This window comes from Spodoptera frugiperda, chromosome 31, assembly GCF_023101765.2.
Source record: "Spodoptera frugiperda isolate SF20-4 chromosome 31, AGI-APGP_CSIRO_Sfru_2.0, whole genome shotgun sequence".
In the NCBI taxonomy this organism is placed as follows: domain Eukaryota; kingdom Metazoa; phylum Arthropoda; class Insecta; order Lepidoptera; family Noctuidae; genus Spodoptera; species Spodoptera frugiperda.
This window is the reverse complement of record NC_064242.1, coordinates 12,470,115-12,488,037: the sequence shown is the minus strand read 5'-3', so window position 1 is coordinate 12,488,037 and position 17,923 is coordinate 12,470,115. Positions and strand designations below refer to the sequence as shown.

The 17,923-nt window shown below is 35.9% G+C and overlaps 2 protein-coding genes across 6 annotated transcripts in view; one reads left to right on the top strand and one right to left on the bottom strand.

The window, feature by feature from the left end:
• LOC118276239 (uncharacterized) overlaps window positions 1-17,923 on the bottom strand; it is a 276,416-nt gene that overhangs the window by 185,672 nt on the left and 72,821 nt on the right. For all 4 annotated transcript variants that reach the window (XM_050707423.1, XM_050707422.1, XM_050707420.1 and 1 more), the window contains one exon: window positions 15,772-15,805. The gene's annotated coding sequence lies outside the window, so the exon portion shown is untranslated. The remainder of the gene's footprint in view (window positions 1-15,771; window positions 15,806-17,923) is intronic.
• Window positions 1,453-5,283, top strand: LOC118276230 (esterase FE4). 2 transcript variants are annotated; one of them, XM_050707431.1, is made up of 4 exons: window positions 1,453-1,556; window positions 2,633-2,811; window positions 3,041-4,347; window positions 4,683-5,283. In XM_050707431.1, exons 1-4 carry the CDS (start codon window positions 1,514-1,516, stop codon window positions 4,861-4,863), a joined length of 1,710 nt encoding a protein of 569 aa, XP_050563388.1. In that variant the 5' UTR covers window positions 1,453-1,513; the 3' UTR covers window positions 4,864-5,283. The 2 variants fall into 2 exon arrangements, with proteins under 2 accessions (XP_050563388.1, XP_050563389.1); XM_050707432.1 differs by lacking the exon at window positions 1,453-1,556 and adding an exon at window positions 2,303-2,437.

Here is a 17,923-nt window from a genome sequence, read left to right as displayed (position 1 = left end):
GCGATCAATAATATTTTTTCACCCTTTTCCCACTACTCAGAAAGTAAAGAAGTTGAAAATTGGGAAGAAGAATACGATTTAAATAACGCAGAGACCACTGACTATAAAAAAATAACAAATGTCAAAAAAATATATTATCCGATAAAATTATTTTAACATTAAAAAAATAAGTACTTATGGGTGTGTTTAAAAAATATGTGGATACAAAATCAGTAACAAATTGTGCATTCATCCTATGGTCATATATACTGTACTGGGAGCAAATCGGGAACCAAAAAAAGATTTGATGCAATAAAACTATTATGTTTTCTTGACTACAAACGAAATGAGTAGGTCTATACATATTGTTTATTATAAACTGGAAATCCACACCCATTGCAGCTTTCGGATAACACAAAATGTGTATTTGTCCAAGGCCATCTTATATTTGTAAGTAAAATCAAAGAAGATTTTGTCAAAAAACAGTCGACATCAGAGATGGTCGTATCAGAAATACGACCATCTTGTTAATTAAATCCTAAAAAAGGAAAATCGATCATTAACAGGCAGACTTCAAGGGAACTCTAATTTGTTTTAAAATGGAGGAGAGTTATCTGGACAGAAACTGTTACAAATACTAATTTACCTATAATGATTCTATAAAGTACTTAACGAAGAGCAATTTTAAAACATGGCGGATATTCATGACATTGTTGAAATAATTAATTTACAATAATATACTAATGTGCTATTTTTCGGAGGGCATTGTGAAATTAACTAAATTTTGGTACACATTTACAGTAAATATGACTTTCCCACGGGTTCACACCCTATATTTTAAATGTATTATTAGTTATATTTTACAATAACACAAAATAATAGTTACGTTTTTATTAAAAATAAATGACTACAGAACAACCGGCACCACGACCCGAAGCAACAACAAAAATAACCTCTTAAAATATACTTATAACTAATAACTAAGTACATTACTAGTGCCATATAAACAAGATTGCTTTAGTAAGATACTTATGTCAGATACTAACAAGAGCGTTTGTACTTGTAATTGTGTAGTCTCATAACATTATAGAAGCTATTGCGCTTAGTCAAGTATATTATAGGGCTTAGTAACATTTTATAAGTTGATTATAAGATAGATATAGAAATAACTGATCTTATAACTGCGCCCAAATCCAGCTTTGTAGAATGCTACAAGTTTCTTATAAGTGAAAATAAAAGTAGTCTTGAGATCGTTTTAAGTACTGATTTTGCTAGTTGGGGTGAGACCTGCTATTTGCACTAAAAATCATGGTTAACTTACGTATTTTTAATGGAGAAACGCTCTACTAGTTTCGAGTGACAGAGGGACTCTTCATCATAAGCAGCGTGCGCTGAAGCGGCGACATCACACAGCCTACTCCAGGAACTTTTCTCTATTAATAATACGTGAGTAAACCGTGATTTTTGGTTAAAATAGTATGATATTCGTGAAAAAAATGTATTTCATTTCATACATATAGAAAAACCTGATGTTATGCCGGGTTCTGCGAGCCACATAGCGGCGATCAGCATCATAAGTATGTACTCCAAATTTCTAGTATCTTAATTACTACAATCCCTAACCGCCACACTCAGAATCATTTAATAGTTACTTAACCCTTAGCAATTGTTTTCGAAGCAAAATCGTGACTAAGGAATAGTTAAAGTTATCATTAAACGTCTCTGAGTATGGCAGTAAGTCACTTAATTATTTTTTTATATATTTAATGGGTCGACGTGTGGCCGCTATCTCGCCTGGTGGTAAGTGATGATGTGACCTACGATGGAGCACATTTGCCCATGAGCAAATTATTCACTCGAACCTTAAAGACACCCAGGTTATACAAATCAGGAAACACAGACTCAGAAATGAATTCCACTCTTTAGCAGTTTGCATAAAGATGCTTGAAGCGAAGCGCTTCGTGCGAGTGGGTGGGATATTTACTACTTAACCCTTAGCAATTGTATTCGAAACAAAATCGTTACTAAGGAATAGTTTACTTAATCATTAAATGTCTCTGAGTACGGCAGTAAGTCACTTATTAAGCGTAGTGATTGTAGTACATGTTAATGTAAGGCATTTGTTAAGCAGTGGACATCTTCCGGCCTATGATAATACGTAATTTGTTAACCCATCATGTAAAATGACAACAATATTACACCCTATATCTGAAATGACAGATAGTGAAGTTATCCCCACTTACATCGCCACAATGTGAGGCATAATCATATATCATAAGTTTGAGGTTTCAATGTCATTATAAGTAAGTGATATACGCATACATTGTATCTACATACAAGTAGCAACAATTACAACGCGATTACGCTACAAACAGTACAAACAGAACGGCTCGAATAGGCGCGCGGGCACCGCCTCGCAAAAAATTGATTTGTGACGCCCATAAATTAAATTAACAAAGTATTGGACTAACATAATTATAATATTTCCATTTTTTTTTTCTTTTAATCATATTATAATTCGGTATTCGAGGTTGCTTAGAACTTCTTTACTTATTAAATGGTGCCATAAATCTTACATAATTCGGAAATAGCTAATTTGTTTTTTTTTGTTTGGAGAACTATATTTATGGAGCGGCGTCGTGTATCGTTTCAGTCATTATTATTTTGCCACGGTGTACACTTGTGAACATAAGTGTGGGGACGATGGTGCAAGTGAGAGTGAGCGATGGTGTGCTGGAGGGCGAGCAGGTCCAGAATGAGTTCGGAGGGTCGTTCTACAGGTTCAGAGGAATACCGTACGCCCAGCCACCTCTTGGAGACCTCCGGTTTAAGGTAGGCTTACTGAAATATTCGCAGTTATTTTTCGTAAAAAAGTTAATAAAAAATAAAATTGTTCTCTCAATACTTTTGCACTTGCAAAATTTCAATTGAAAATTAAAAAAGAAGTCCTAAATTTATAACTTCAATTAGACCAATAATAAGGCCCTTTAGAAAGTCAACCAATGTTTCCTGGTGATAAACATCTACGAATTGAAGCCTAAGCAATATAAAATTGTTACAGGCACCGCAACCAATTAAACCATGGCAAGGTGTACGGCAGGCCAAACAATTTGGCCCAGTGTGTTACCAGTTCAACCCCACCAACCCTGGACTATCAAACATGAGTGAAGACTGCTTATACGTGAATGTTTATACTCCAGACGTTAAGCCTCAAACCCCTCTTCCTGTAATGGTTTGGATCCATGGAGGAGGATACGTATGGGGAAGTGGCAATGACGACCTCTACGGACCAGAATTTTTAATCAGACATAATGTAGTTCTAGTCACATTCAACTACAGACTCGAAGTTCTCGGCTTTCTTTGCCTTGACACTGCAGACGTTCCAGGCAATGCTGGCATGAAAGATCAAGTAGCAGCCCTGAGATGGGTTAAAAGAAACATTGCCAACTTTGGAGGCAACCCTGACAACATCACAATATTTGGTGAAAGTGCCGGTGCTGGTAGTGTTTCACATCATTTAATATCCCCAATGTCCAAGGGCCTCTTCAACAGAGCAATCCCACAGAGTGGAGCCACCACATGTTTTTGGGCTACAGCATTCGAACCAAAAGAAAAAGCTATACTTCTCGCTAAACAACTGGGTTTTCATTCAGAGGATGAAAAAGAACTATATGAATTCTTCAAAAAACAGCCGTGTGAAAATCTGGTCAACTTAAAATTACAAGTAACGACATCACAGAAGTCTTATGAGATTCATTTCAGTATTGCAAATGAGAAAGATTTTGGACAGGAAAGATTTTTCTATGGCGATTACGTCGACGCAATGAAAAACAATTTGCAGGAAGGTGTAGACATTATGACGGGTTACACAAAGGATGAGTGTACAATATCGATATCCATCGGTGGACCACTGGAAGACATTCTTGCAAAAGCACAGAGATACCGGGAATTTTTCGCTCCCAAACTGATACAGAACTACGGGACGATAACTGACCAGTTAGAAGCTGCACGGAAGCTACAAAAGTTTTATTTCAAAAACGAGAGAGTATCGAAAGACAATATTGATACTTTAATGAAATACATAAGCGTTGACATGTTCGTCCATGGCGTGATGTTGGCTGCGAAGTTCTATTCAAGGAAGAATAAAGTTTACTTTTACAAATTCAATTGTTACTCCGAGAGGAATGTCTTCACGGATGCCTTTTGCGTCGGCCATCTGAACGAAGGCCGGGAAGTAGTAAGTCATGCGGATGATTTGGCATATCTCTTCCCAGTGAAACTTTTCACGCAAAAAGTTGATAAAACATCGGACACATTCAAACTGATTGACAGGGTCACTAAACTTTGGACAAACTTCGCCAAATACGGGTGAGTGAAATATCTTTTTTTATCTTTTCAGTGAACCGTCTAATGTGCTCAATAGCTCTGAGATAAAAATAATCTCATTTTATGACATTTCAATATCAATTGATTTAGATTGTGCGATAGAAAAAGTTTTCCTTTAAATATTGCACACATATTTTAATGACAATAATTAAAAGTTTTCAAATGCAACTAAAGTCCACATGTAATCTCTTTCAAAATGAGCACACAACCAAAAAGCAACTGTAACTAATAAAAAATTAGACATACATTTTCAGTCACAATACCATACACACCATTTTTTAACAATAACTCCAACATTCTGTTTTCTTTGTCCATAGAAACCCAACTCCAGATGACAGCTTAGGAGTAAAGTGGCTCCCTTACACCCTAGCAGCTCAGGACTATATGGACATTGGTGACAAGCTGATCCCTGGTAATTCACCAGACCAGGAAGAACTTGACTTCTGGGAGTCTATATTTCAACAGTACCTGCCTAAATTCAGTATGTTAAACAAATAACAATTCACCACAATAGTGCCAGCACAACAAGCTATACCAAACTGTTTGTAACAGATATCTATTTCTATGATGATAAAGTTGAAAATGTTTTTGGGTTAGCTTGATGTGCTTGCGTCTTGTAGTGCTAAGAACTAATTTTGTTTTTGTTTTATAGTAAGAAAAGTCTTTACTTGATAGGATTTGTTAAAAGACTAACTCGAATTAATATAAATATCTATAATATAATTAATATATTGTTACAAGTAAATATGTTGAAGTAAGTGTTACGTACCATGTAATTTCAAATAATAATATGTTATCTTAATAACTAACATAAATTAATAAAGTGGAATATGTTTATTGATCATTCATTATAGTATTATCTACAATAATAAAATTTATTGAATGTATACCATAAAAAGATATGAGATAGAATTCAAATTTACTTGATTTTATTTTACATACATACAAAACCTCACGTATATGGCAATAGGCTCGCCCCCTATAACATGGGACTTATAACACAAATGGTGAAAAGTGGGTGTACATTGTATAGCGGCATTACGTGTGGTAATGTGCACCTCTGCCTACCCCTTCGAGGATAAAAAGGCGTGACGTTGGGTGTGTTGTTTAACCTCACGCCTGCTTCCCATGAGAGTAGGCAGAGCATATAGTACGCCAATTGCTACGAATCTTACATAGTTATTTCGCTTCAGCAACAGTGATCAGTCAACATCAGTCAGTCAAGCATGCATTAAAAATACTTGTCGGTTAAGGGTACTTTTATTTTCTTTACTTGACCTCAGATACAGTGCATACAATAAGTAGCTTAATTGTTTTCAAGTTTTAGTTTATTTACTTTGAAATAGTTTTTGTTCAAGTTCTGGGTTCAGTTTCAAATGGTTTTTATACGAGTTTTTTCGTTACCTAGTTTCTATTAATAATTTTTGACATTCACACGGTTTAGATGACGGATTTGGTTTTTATTTCATATCAAACAAAAAACTTGAAAACGGACAAAAAGTCCCACATTGCTTCGTCTAATTGATACCTAGACATGACATTTGCTTTACCTAAACTATGAAAACATTTAGAACCCGCGGATAAGCTAGAATTATTAGACTAAATGAAATTAACTGAAGTGACGTAAGAAGTGTAATCCTCCATAATTTAGTATGTACTCTTCAGTCCCACCTGTTTTGCAGTATGTTTTTTAAATAATATATTTCTTTAATGTAGATAAACAATAATTATCTAATTAATTAGAATTTGTAAATTGTACTATGCTGAAACTAGACGTGTTTGTTTATTTGTTTGTCTATTACTCCAAAACTGCTGAATGAAAGGGAATATATTTTGACAGAAAGATAGATAAGTAGTTTACAATAGCAGATGGGTTTCGTATACATAAGTATACGAAACATAAGTATACGAAACCCATCTTGGTATAAACCAAGAAAATAAATAGTGGGATATATTCCTATCCTTACACGTTTTCTTGAAAACCGGGGAAAACTACGCTCTACATTTTAGCCTCGATTATGGCCTAATAATAATATGTGATAACTTCTACTCGTCCGAATATCTATCTAATTTACAATTTAAACAAATTTTCGACGCGAACAAAGTCGCGGGCACTACTAACGTTTTATTTGGCACCAACAACGCGCCAATCAGTCCTTTACCGGTCCTATTTACATTAGTATGTAACTAAATGAATGTGTCTGATTGTCGCTTTGGTTGAGGTCAGGAGTGCAACTGACACTATCACCTATGGACTCATTAATAAAGGTAATAAAAGTTAATTGTGCTCTTAGGCTTGTATAAACATAGCCTGGTTACAATTGCTTTGTGGTACAAAATGGTAAAATTATCATCAGCTGAGATTCGTCCACTGCTGTACAAAGGCCAAATGGTAATATTATCGTGAAAAAAATATTTCGCTTTTTTATGAGATAAGCCGGTAAACGAGTAGACGGATCACCTGATGGTAAGCAATAGACACCCGAAACACCAGAGGCGTTACAAGTGCGTTGCCGACCTTTGAAGAAGGAGAATTTTAGAGTTTTTTTTTTTAATGGAAGAGGTGAATATAACTAAAAATACTGATAGGGATTGGGATATGACTTGAGATGTACTTATATATTGATTTGGTTTCTTTTTGAAGAGTTAAACTGTTCTCTCGTAGTAATTTCTGATTCAATTCTGATTGGAATCATGCCATGATTTGTGATGAGACAGAGTCTTGGGGTACAATTTTGCCATTGATACTATACATGAAACTAACCATTACATTTATTAAAGCAAATTCTAGAGAAATGTCTTATGACCTTACAAAAGACTTTAATATAGATAAATAGGTAAATAAACCAGTTGCTAGCAAACATAGCAGTTGCTACTAGCAGACATTACAAATTCAATTTTGCGAATGGTAAACAATTAGGTACATCTTTTGTCGAACAAAGAGGCTAATAGTTATGTATGTAAATAGACTGGCTAGCTGGTTTACTAGTAAATTGTATGTACATACATAAAGGTATTACCGAATATCAATTTGTTCAAGGTCAACCGTGTTATAGTGTAACTACCTCGTTGGTCGAGTGGTCGCAGATGATAATTATTATGCTCTGCAGGATTCAGCTAAGCTATGTTTTTATATGGAAAGATGCGTGCTTTGGATGCGTGCTGTGGATGGCTTCCCAGTGCTTTTCCACCACAGAAGTACGCTATGCTGCGTTGCTGTGGATGCGTTTGGCTTCCACCAATCATATTCATTGGTACCCATAGCTTAGCACTGAGCATTTTTCTCGCACAGCTATTTTGCGGCGGCAAGCTACATAGTTTCACAGCTTAACTATTAGTTCATTTTAGCACGGCTGCATAGCACATCTCTGGTGGAAAAGCACCCTGAGTGGGCCGTGCGATGTTCGTGGGAGGAATCGAAATGATAACAAATATGTATACTCTTTTTTCGGTTACCAACTGTTTATTATAATAATAGCGATCAGAATAAAAAAATCCCACAAAAACATTTCATGTTAAATGTTGCCAAGACGAGACGATATAGCTCGCACTGTCAAAAAGTAATCAGATCCCGTGTAGAGCCAAGTTTCTAACCCTATACTTTTGAACTGGCGAGTCGGCCGCACGGACTTTTTGCTATTCGTCATATGGGCTTGAGCTTAAAAATCTATTCAATCTTCTAAACTCTTTCCGTGCGGCCAACTCGCCAGTTCAAAAGTATAGGGTTAGAAACTTGGCTCTACACGGGATCTGATTACTTTTTGACAGTGCGAGCTATATCGTCTCGTCTTGGCAACATTTAACATGAAATGTTTTTGTGGGATTTCATTTCTTTTTGTAGGTTGCTTATGATAGAAAGATAAAATGAGCGACAAATTCACCTACTAAACTACTAAATTTATAAGAAAATTGGAAACGTAATCCTATAACTTTTTTCAATGAAAATTAAAACACTAGTATCTAAACCTTTACCTACTAAACTACTAACAATTAAATATTAGGCAAATGGTTTTTTTCTCCGCGATAGCAAACTTTTAAATCACCGAAATATTCCGAAAACTTTTCATTAACGAGACAACCGTCAACGACGTCTGCCCTCGCGCGTCTGCCCGCGTTCGGGTGCCGCGCTCGCTGACGGGCCGATTATTTTTAGCTACTGCGCGGGGACGAGGGGGCAGGCGGCGGGCGTTGGCGCATACTATACTTACGATGCTTATGTTCAAAAGTATAGGTTGATTAATAAACACTTACCGAAGTGAAGTGTAGTAATATTATTCATATCTAAGTACTTATGGGTAGGATAATGTTTTGATTTGATGAAAAGTTTGTGTTCTATGTACTTGTGTATAATTTTCAGATCTCAAGCAGGAAATAGGGAATTAAGTTTCCCTATTTCAGATTTTTACCCTTCCGCGGCCGCATTCAGACCTCTAGCGTCAAAAGTTGCGGAAGTCTCGAACAAACTTTCACCTCCTAGTTTAAGGGGTTGGGGGTAAAAGTTCCAAGTTTTAGGATTTTTTTGTTGTTTGGGTACTAATACTAGCTTACATACCAAATTTCAGTTTTCTAGGACTTCAGGAAGTACCTTAAGAATTTTGTTGATCATCAGTGAGTGAGTAGTGAGTGAGTGACGAAATCGGGGTATTTTAGATATCAATAAAATCTAAAGTATAAGAGCTATGCAATTGAAACTTTAGAGGTTTATAAGTCTACCACTGACATATATCCTGAAAATTTTGTTTATCTGGTATAACCCAAACTCAAGTTATGAAGGTTCAAAAATACGACGAAGCGCTTCAAGATTGATTCCGTTTTTTACAATTTATTTGAACATTATACACGTTTTTTACAATTTATTTTAACATACCTACCTTTAAACAAGTTTTGGCAGATAACTATACTGAAAAACTGGTAATTTGTCACGTCAGTCGCGCATGACCAGTTTATCAAAGTCTAAACTAAAAAGAAATTACATTTTGAGTTACAAGTAATGAATTCTAAGCGATTAATTTTGTATCTAAAAATATATTTTGAGTCATACACCTATCATACAAGCTGACTCTAATTCCGTGTACCGGGCATAATTCCAGACTACGTAATATTAATGAGACTGTTTATTTTAAAGCCGAAAATACAACAAGCAACTCAAAATTGCATTTCATATACCTCTGGAGGTCTAAAGCAACTCGTTCATTTTTAGCAAAGAACACAGACACGAATTTAGCTTCCAATATCCATAAAACGTTGCTCATAAAAGAGTACGTCCTGCCCAGTACCCACATGTTAAAGCGTTATGTCCAATAGGTGCCCGAGGCTCCCGGTATTGTCGCTTAATTGAGCCGGGAATCGAAACGGCTACCGATTAATAACGACAGACAAAAAAGTACTGTTATCGCGTTCCTTTATGCATGACGTATTTTTAACGAGACGATGTCCGCGAGCGATTGGGTTTGAAGCCTGCTGGTTCAATGGTAATGATTTGCTATTCAGTATAATATAATAATATATCAAAGTCGCTTCATCATGGTTGGGTTACGGGTCAAACCGCAATTATCAAAAAACGGGTCTCAAATTAAAATACCTAAGATAACCTCAATAACACCAGATGATATAATTTTCAAAACCGTCAATTCTTTTCTACCTATAAGTACGTAATCGTACTACCCAAATATCTACTGGTTTCAATAACTAGCGTTTAACATCACTCGTGCATCGAAGTCACTATCTTATAAACACAGCAATAAAATCCCTGTAGTAAAAGTATTAGATACAGTCAGCCCAATTACTTGGTATACAGAAAATAAAATAATGATTGAATTACTATAGAAGAAGGCTTATTAACAATACAATATCTTTAGTAACAATGATTGTCTCTATCATCATCAGCCGAAAGACGTCCACTGTTAAACAAAAATTCCCCTTAGTTTCCAAGTAAAACGACAGCCCACCACCTGCATCCACTGGCTCCCCACGACTTTGACGATACGGCCTACCTTGTGGATGTGATTGTCTCTATACTAAAACAATTTTCTTTCCTACCTGCATACCAAATAACTTGGCAATCTGAACATTGTAGCACACTGCCACAAAACCCCATTTGCCTTTCAAAACTAGCCCTTAAAATATTTATGTAGCACGACTGCGACTAGCACAGAAAATAGTACCAAATTTCTATGTTCACGATAATAATAGAGTGCTAGTAAACTCCATAAATGATTCATCAGAATCCTTTGAGACGGCCGGCGATACCGTCTGAGCGTCTGAGGCAATGCGAAAACGCTTTAAATTTAAAGCGACCATCCCAGCCGAGATTTTGTCACGATAATTTTTGCAGGACATCGGGATTTTGCGAGGAGAATGGACGAAGATTGAAGCTAATGTAGCTTAGGTATTTTTTATTAAAGTCTCTCTGGTCTCAAAGAGAGACCATTTTGAATTTAAAATGTAGTGTATTCACGCTTGATTTTTCTCTAAGAGAAAATTTCATGCAAGATATTTTTCACTAACTTTTAATAATAGACAGTGAAAATATTTCATATGGGACTATGCACTATCTCTCACTATCACACTTCGTGTATGAAAAACGGAATCTGATCTAGATTTAAAAATCTACGATGTAGCAGAAATTTTAATCCATTTTAAGTTTCTATCAAGTTATGTATGAACGATAGGATCCGCCAGAAAGCATATGAATTTCAACTATCAATCCGAGTAAGGGGTTGATTTATCATTAATCCAGAACAGAATTTGTGTTGATCTTCCTGTATCTTTATAGCTCAGTATTTTCAATCATCGAACTATCAGTTGCTTAAATAGAAGTGTTGGAAAAAAACCAATCGCCAGAACATAGAACCTCCTCCTTTTTTTGAAGTAGGTAAAAACAAAATTCCATAGAGACGTGGTTACAGGCAAAAGTTCTAAAACATGGTGGTTCCTTTGAGCCAGGTAACCATAAAATAAAGTGGAAAACGCCTTTATACGAGTAACGTAAAATTAACCACATAAAACAATTTCACTATAATAAAGAACAAGGTTGTCAAAACCGCCAAAAGGCGTCAAATAGTTGTGGCTTTATAATTACTTTGTCTTGCAAATTTTCCAGTAAAAACTTTAGTCGTGTCACATAGCGTCAAATGTTAAAGAGAAACATATAGTACGGCGTCTGATTTTTAAGGTTTTAAAACCACAGCAAAGAGTTAAGGTAATTAGGAAAATAATTATGCTAGTAGAACAACAAAACTTGACTGCCTCGTTGGTCAAATGATGAAGGGGACTTGATTACCGGGTGGGGAAAAGTAATTAGATACTGGGTTTTCGAAAATTTCTCATTAGTATCACAAAGTCTGGAATTGTGCCCAGTATATGGCAATAGGCTCACCCCCTATTACATTTTACAGTGGTATTACGAGCCGTAATGTGCACCTCTGCCTACCCCTTCGAGGATAAAAAGGCGTGATGTTTCTTAAAAACAAAACTCAACAGCTTTACATCATCTCGGGCAAACGAAAGAGCCTTGAAACATACAGAACTAGTCGACTAGCTGTTGTTCGTTGACTGCACCAACAAAACGACAAAATGTTGAATAGTATATTCATTATGTTATTAGCCGGATTAGGCAATTAGCTCATTGACAGAGTGGGGTGTAATACCTAGTCTATAGACTATGCCGTCTGATCCGGAGCTGCGGACTACCTAGCGGGTTTACCGGAGCTCCGGGTCGAAAAGCAGGAGAAGGAACGGGGTGGTTTTTAGTCAGTAAGAGTCTGACACTCCCTCTCGCCTTGCCCAAGGCGGGAGAAGTCATTGGATGATAATCCACCACTCAAAAAAAAAATAGACTATGCCGTTACCTGGCTTATCCATTAATTACCCATTTAACCACATGAGTATTTACTCTAAATAACTCAGACAACACAACACTTAGCAGGTACTAAAAATACACCAAAACCAATCTATGTATTTGTTAAACACCCACTTTAATTTGTACACACCGCTGTAGAGTAGTTGTATTTAGATCGTAAACCGGTATTATCGCATAACAACCGAGGGGTGGCAGAACAATTTACTCTGTTTACACTCTGGGGGGGAGGGGGTATAGATAAACCAACGACATTTTAGCTTAACACACAGTAGACGGATAGCCTTAAATCTTCAGCAGTAAATTAAACACCGTCTAATGAAAAATGTGACAACTTTGTCGGTTGTTAGTTGTTAAAGCAGACTCGAGAATTTTATGACTCGGTCTCTGAGGAGTTTGCAGTGCACTTTCATTTAAATAACGAGTCACATTGGATCTCCTTAAATAAAAAAAAAACATCTTGCACGAGGGTGCGGTTTCGAAATCTAACAACGGCAAGTACCAATGTGACTTTTTCCGAGTTATACCTATGTACTTTCTAAGATTACTTAGACACCACTGACAAACAGTGAAGGAAAACATCGTGAGGAAATCTGAGCTTATAATTTCTATTATAAGTTTAAAATTGCCTACACGCATTGAGCAAGGGTGATGATTAATGCTCAAACTTTAGCTTAAGGCTGTTGACGCTTGTATCTCCTAAAAGTATCGCCGACATATGCAGAATGCATACCAGCTTCTGTACCAAACATCATTTAACTTTTACCACCACCATTTCTGGTGTTCTTGGGTTAAATTGGAATTTTACCTGACTTTCCTTTCCGCCCTTAGTTGAAAAAGGACCATGTATCAATCAGACTCCTTTTGACTAAAAACCACCTCTTTCCTGACCTTGCTTATTTATACTATGTAGTAAAATTCTACAAGTCGTTTGGACTATATTTACTAATTGACCCAAAAATAATCCTATACAGAAACCATATTATGCTGTGCTGCATAAATTATCTATTATCCCGATTCTCTCCTAGCAAAATGTCGACATTGTATAGACAAAGAAGTTACATAGCTTTGTCACAAATTGTACTACAAAGTGAGTTGGCATGATTTGATTTGGCTTCGGAACATTTCGAAGTAACAGAATATCTGTATTTCGATGTAGCGCAAAAGGGGTTGATAAAGGTGTACCTAGAGTATTCAAGGCTTTCTCTAGTTATATACGTCTTATGTTGAATACAATAGGGTTTATTATAAACCGAAAACCGTAAGTGTTCTGTTTGTTATGTTATTTCTGATCAATACAGTAACGGGCATGTCCCCAATAAAAAAATGTGCATGCTATAAGTGCTAAAATAAACGTTAAGATAATAAATTAATAAAGATTTAATACTTGGGAGAGCCCTGCTTTGGTACGCATAAGCCTGCTCGACCGAGCCCTGCTTTGGCAACGGCTTCACAGAAAACCGACGTGAAACAACGCTTGCGTTGTGTTTCATTGTGTGAGTGAGGTTACTGGAGGCTTAATTACCCCCTTCCCAATCTTCCCAATCCAACAACCCTTAAATTCCTAACCGCCAAAAAGCGCACAACGCACTTGTAACGCCTCTGGTGTTTCAGGTGTCCATGGGCGGCGGCGATTGCTTACTATAAGGTGATCCGTACGCTCGTTTACTGGCTTATAACATAAAAAAGATCGTTTCCATATAAAATATTGGCAAAAAACTCCGAATATGAAGTAAAATGACGATAGATAATGATAAAAAAGTTATTATGAGGTAAAACAAATTAATCTTATTTGTTTTTCTAATTACTTTACTTTGTGTACATGGAAATAATTAACTCGAACATAGAACGGACTTTATGTATGGAAATTAATTTTGTTTATAAGTTTGGAATCTTAATTAAATTCATAATTGACTTGTAGTTTTGGTGGGTAAGATTGAGTCATAAATCAAACACACATCTACTTATATACTTGCCTACTTACACATACATGGTTTATGGTACAATGTTTTGAATACATAATAGATTTATTGCTTAGGTGATTATTATTTTTGTTTTTATAAGTGAGTCGAGTGTATCGATTACTAATTTATTAATTCATGTCTTGTACGCTTTTGCAAACAAGCTACATATTTTATAATTTGTTACTAAGATTCTTTTATAAAGTAGGATTCTTTAATAAAGTGGTAACAATGAGTGACTACAGAGCTACAGGTATCAGGTTCACAGTCAATTACTTTTACTAAAACTATTCTCTAAATTTCTGGAATTAAGAGCCAATTTTACGGTACACAAAGTACTCAAAGTAGCTACCAAAAGTACACATATCTTCCGTAGGTATTACAAAAACTACTATATGTGACTTGTGAATTAGAAATAATCGCAATTCATTTCATTCATCCAGATGACCATCAAATTATACACAAAACAAAAGCAAAACACTATCGATTTAATACAAGGAAGTGTGACGAACAGACACCTACAAAGGTATAAAGGTATATTAATAAAGATCTTGCATAATACTAAAACCAACCTCAAATCCCGCAGGTGACTCTCATAACGCGAGGGTAGGTCGTAAAACATGCGATATGACGTCACAATACACCACCACCTTTTGACGACTACCCTCTATATTAAAAGTGTAAAACTGAAATATTCTAACATTGTACCCCACTGTGGGTATATTTTGTGTGGTGTAAGGTAAATGGGAGGCTTGTTTACATTTTTGCGTCGTATGAAAATGCTGTTTTTACCCTACTAGGTAGGAACAATGGGGGATGGTGTGGTCAATATTTTTTACCTATAACACAACGTTACAGCTTTTTTGTTTTTGTCATGGTTTAAGTCGGTAAACAAGCCGACGGATCACCTGATGGTAAGCAATCGCCGCTGCCTATGAACACCTGAAACACCAGAGGCGTTACAAAAGCGTTGCCAGCTAATTGGGAGTCAGGAATTTAAGGGTTGTTAGAGAATCCGGAATTGAGGAGATTGGGAAGAAGGATAATTGAGCCACCAGTAACCTTACTGACACAACTCCGGTTTTGATGCGGTTTTCAATAAAGTATTTTTCAGACTTAAGAGAAGGTTTTGAAGTATTATAAATCTATTTCTGTCAGTACTTTTTAAATTCTACGTCTTTTAGTATTATTCAGTAGCTCATGTTTCTCAAACACTAGTTTTCTAAAGAATATTTTAGTTTGAAATGTGGTGATGAATTCTTTATGGTAATTACCTCATTAGTGGTGTTACCTTGTTACTTGTATTGTAGCAATTGTTTCTTTGCCGTAACAACACACGCTTAGTTGCTAATTGTTAGTTTTCTTTACCTATACAGAATTGGCAGTGAAGAGAATACATAATATTATACAGTTATTAAAAAAGCATATAGCTTAACATTCCATTCAGTTGTATACTTCGGTATTTCATTTTATTCAAACTTGTACTAAGTCCGTTGCATCGTCGCGATGCACCACAGCGCAACGGACAAATGGAGGCAGGAGGCGGGCCCTAACTTATAGAGTACCTGAACAATAAAAAAAACTTACCGTCTTTCTACGCCGATAAACAATCACTCAAAATCTGTAACAAATAAAAGTAAATATTAACATTTTGTGTCTTTTAGGAAGCAATGTCATCGTGTGATTTATATCGCTTCATGAAGCTATAATCCCCTTCTATGACTACTACTAAATATCTAATGGAACATACGCAAACAATGGAATCAAAGTAAAAGCACGCCACCCATGGCGGCCATGGCTAACAAATTAATTTATGGCGTTTAGGGGATCGTCCGCAGCTAATATGCTTGTAAATTACATGACACAGTAGGTACACGTAGCCAAAGTACTATTATACCCATCGATTCTGTGTAACGACCTAGAGTGCTGTTTCGTTTGCTTTAAAGTGAAATAAGATAACTTTTTTGCAGCATTACGCCTTTTATCCCCGAAGGGGTAGGCAGAAGTGCACATTACGGCACGTAATATATACCCACTTTTCACCATCTAACTTTGTGTTATATGTCCCATGTATTAGGGAGTGAACCTATTGCCATATATCGGGCACAATTCCAAACTCCGTGCTATAAGCGAGAAGTTTTCGAAAAACAGAAAAAGACCCATAAATGCTTTGCCCGATCCGGGAATCGAACCGATCTCCGGTTACTACTACTAGTACTATTACTACTCGACTAACGAGGCACTTAGGCTTAATGATATAATAACAGTAATACACAATACGCTTTTATTTGTGTTGTCTTTACATAATAATAATTATGTGCTTATTTTGGTTTCGTTCACGGTCACATTGTCGTATCTATTTATAGTATTGCACCTTGATTGAACTTTAAATCTTGATCTATAAATAAAGTTCAGTCGAAACAAATAATAATCAAGTTTTTGTCCACATCTAATTCGTACTGCACTGCAGTATCTAAAAATATAGAAACTAGTTACCTATGCTGTTTGTTTACAAACTTACGGGTGCTTTCTGTGGATGCGTTTGGCCACCATATCATATCATCATATTCCAATTAATATGATTGAACACACAGCTTAGCACTGGTTGAAACGGACTCACCTAACGTTGCATATACATAATTATTTAAATATAGTAAAAATACACATCTTCCAAAACCTGCACACTAAATTCGAATGGCACCGTCAATAGAGGGCGCCCTAAATGGACGTATACGACCAGATTGGCGACCGACGAGCATGCATGAAAAGACTGATGGCTGTTGATGAATTGAAAGAGGTAAGTATGTAATATTTGTAGCAATTGGCGTTACATGGTCTCTGCTTACCCCCATTACTTCTTACCACAATACAATAAATTGCTTAAAATTACAGATTACACATGTTATTTGCTGACCTTGTATGTAATGAGTTTATTTAAGTGTAGCTACAATACACGTATGGTATTATACCGTTAAACACACCATAATATCGCATTATGTTCACATACTGAGTTTTAAAAACAAACCATATTATTATGTAAAAGATGTTTTTAAAAACCTGTCAGTGAAACAATGGACGAAAAATACATTTATATCTTACTAGCAAACCCAGTACTCCGTTTAGTCACCAATGGTTTCATCCCTGTTTTCTTGCATTTTTCCTGAATTTTCCTTCCTTTCCAACGAATGCAAAACCGTGAATATCGGTTCTGAGTTCTGGAGTTATAGGGTCAGGAAGGAAAACCAGACTTATTTTTATATAATAGATAACTTTCGTGAGACATACTATATTAATTATCGTGTTATCGGCTAACTCACGTAACTGTTTGATGAACAACTTGACTAGTTTCAAGCCATGCTAGAGGTTCATATTCATGAGCAGCATTACGCGAAACACATGATAAAAAAATTGGTCGACTTCATCTTGAAACAGTTACGTGAGTAAGCCGATAGCATAATAATTAATACATTGAAATCTATACGAAAATAGATTCTTTCAGCTAAAATGTTATAGGTATGTTAATATTATAAGCTGGCACAAAATATTTTGTTTACGTTAAATATTATCCTAATTAACCTTAACCTTTATTTTAGCTGACTTTGTCTTGCTGACCGATTATAAAATTAAACCGTAAACGTAATTAATTAGTTTGAAACAAAAATAATATTTACCTACGAGTATCTGATTAATTCTTATTCATACGACTACCACGAAATACGTAAAAGGTCACTCACAATCG

Bases quoted from the DNA above. Each gene is read 5' to 3' on its own strand.
- LOC118276230 (XM_050707431.1), top strand. From the start codon at position 1,514: ATGCCGGGTTCTGCGAGCCACATAGCGGCGATCAGCATCATAA. The intron at 1,557-2,632 runs GTATGTACTCCA...GTATCGTTTCAG, and splicing joins AGCGGCGATCAGCATCATAA to TCATTATTATTTTGCCACGG. The intron at 4,348-4,682 runs GTGAGTGAAATA...CTTTGTCCATAG, and splicing joins ACAAACTTCGCCAAATACGG to AAACCCAACTCCAGATGACA.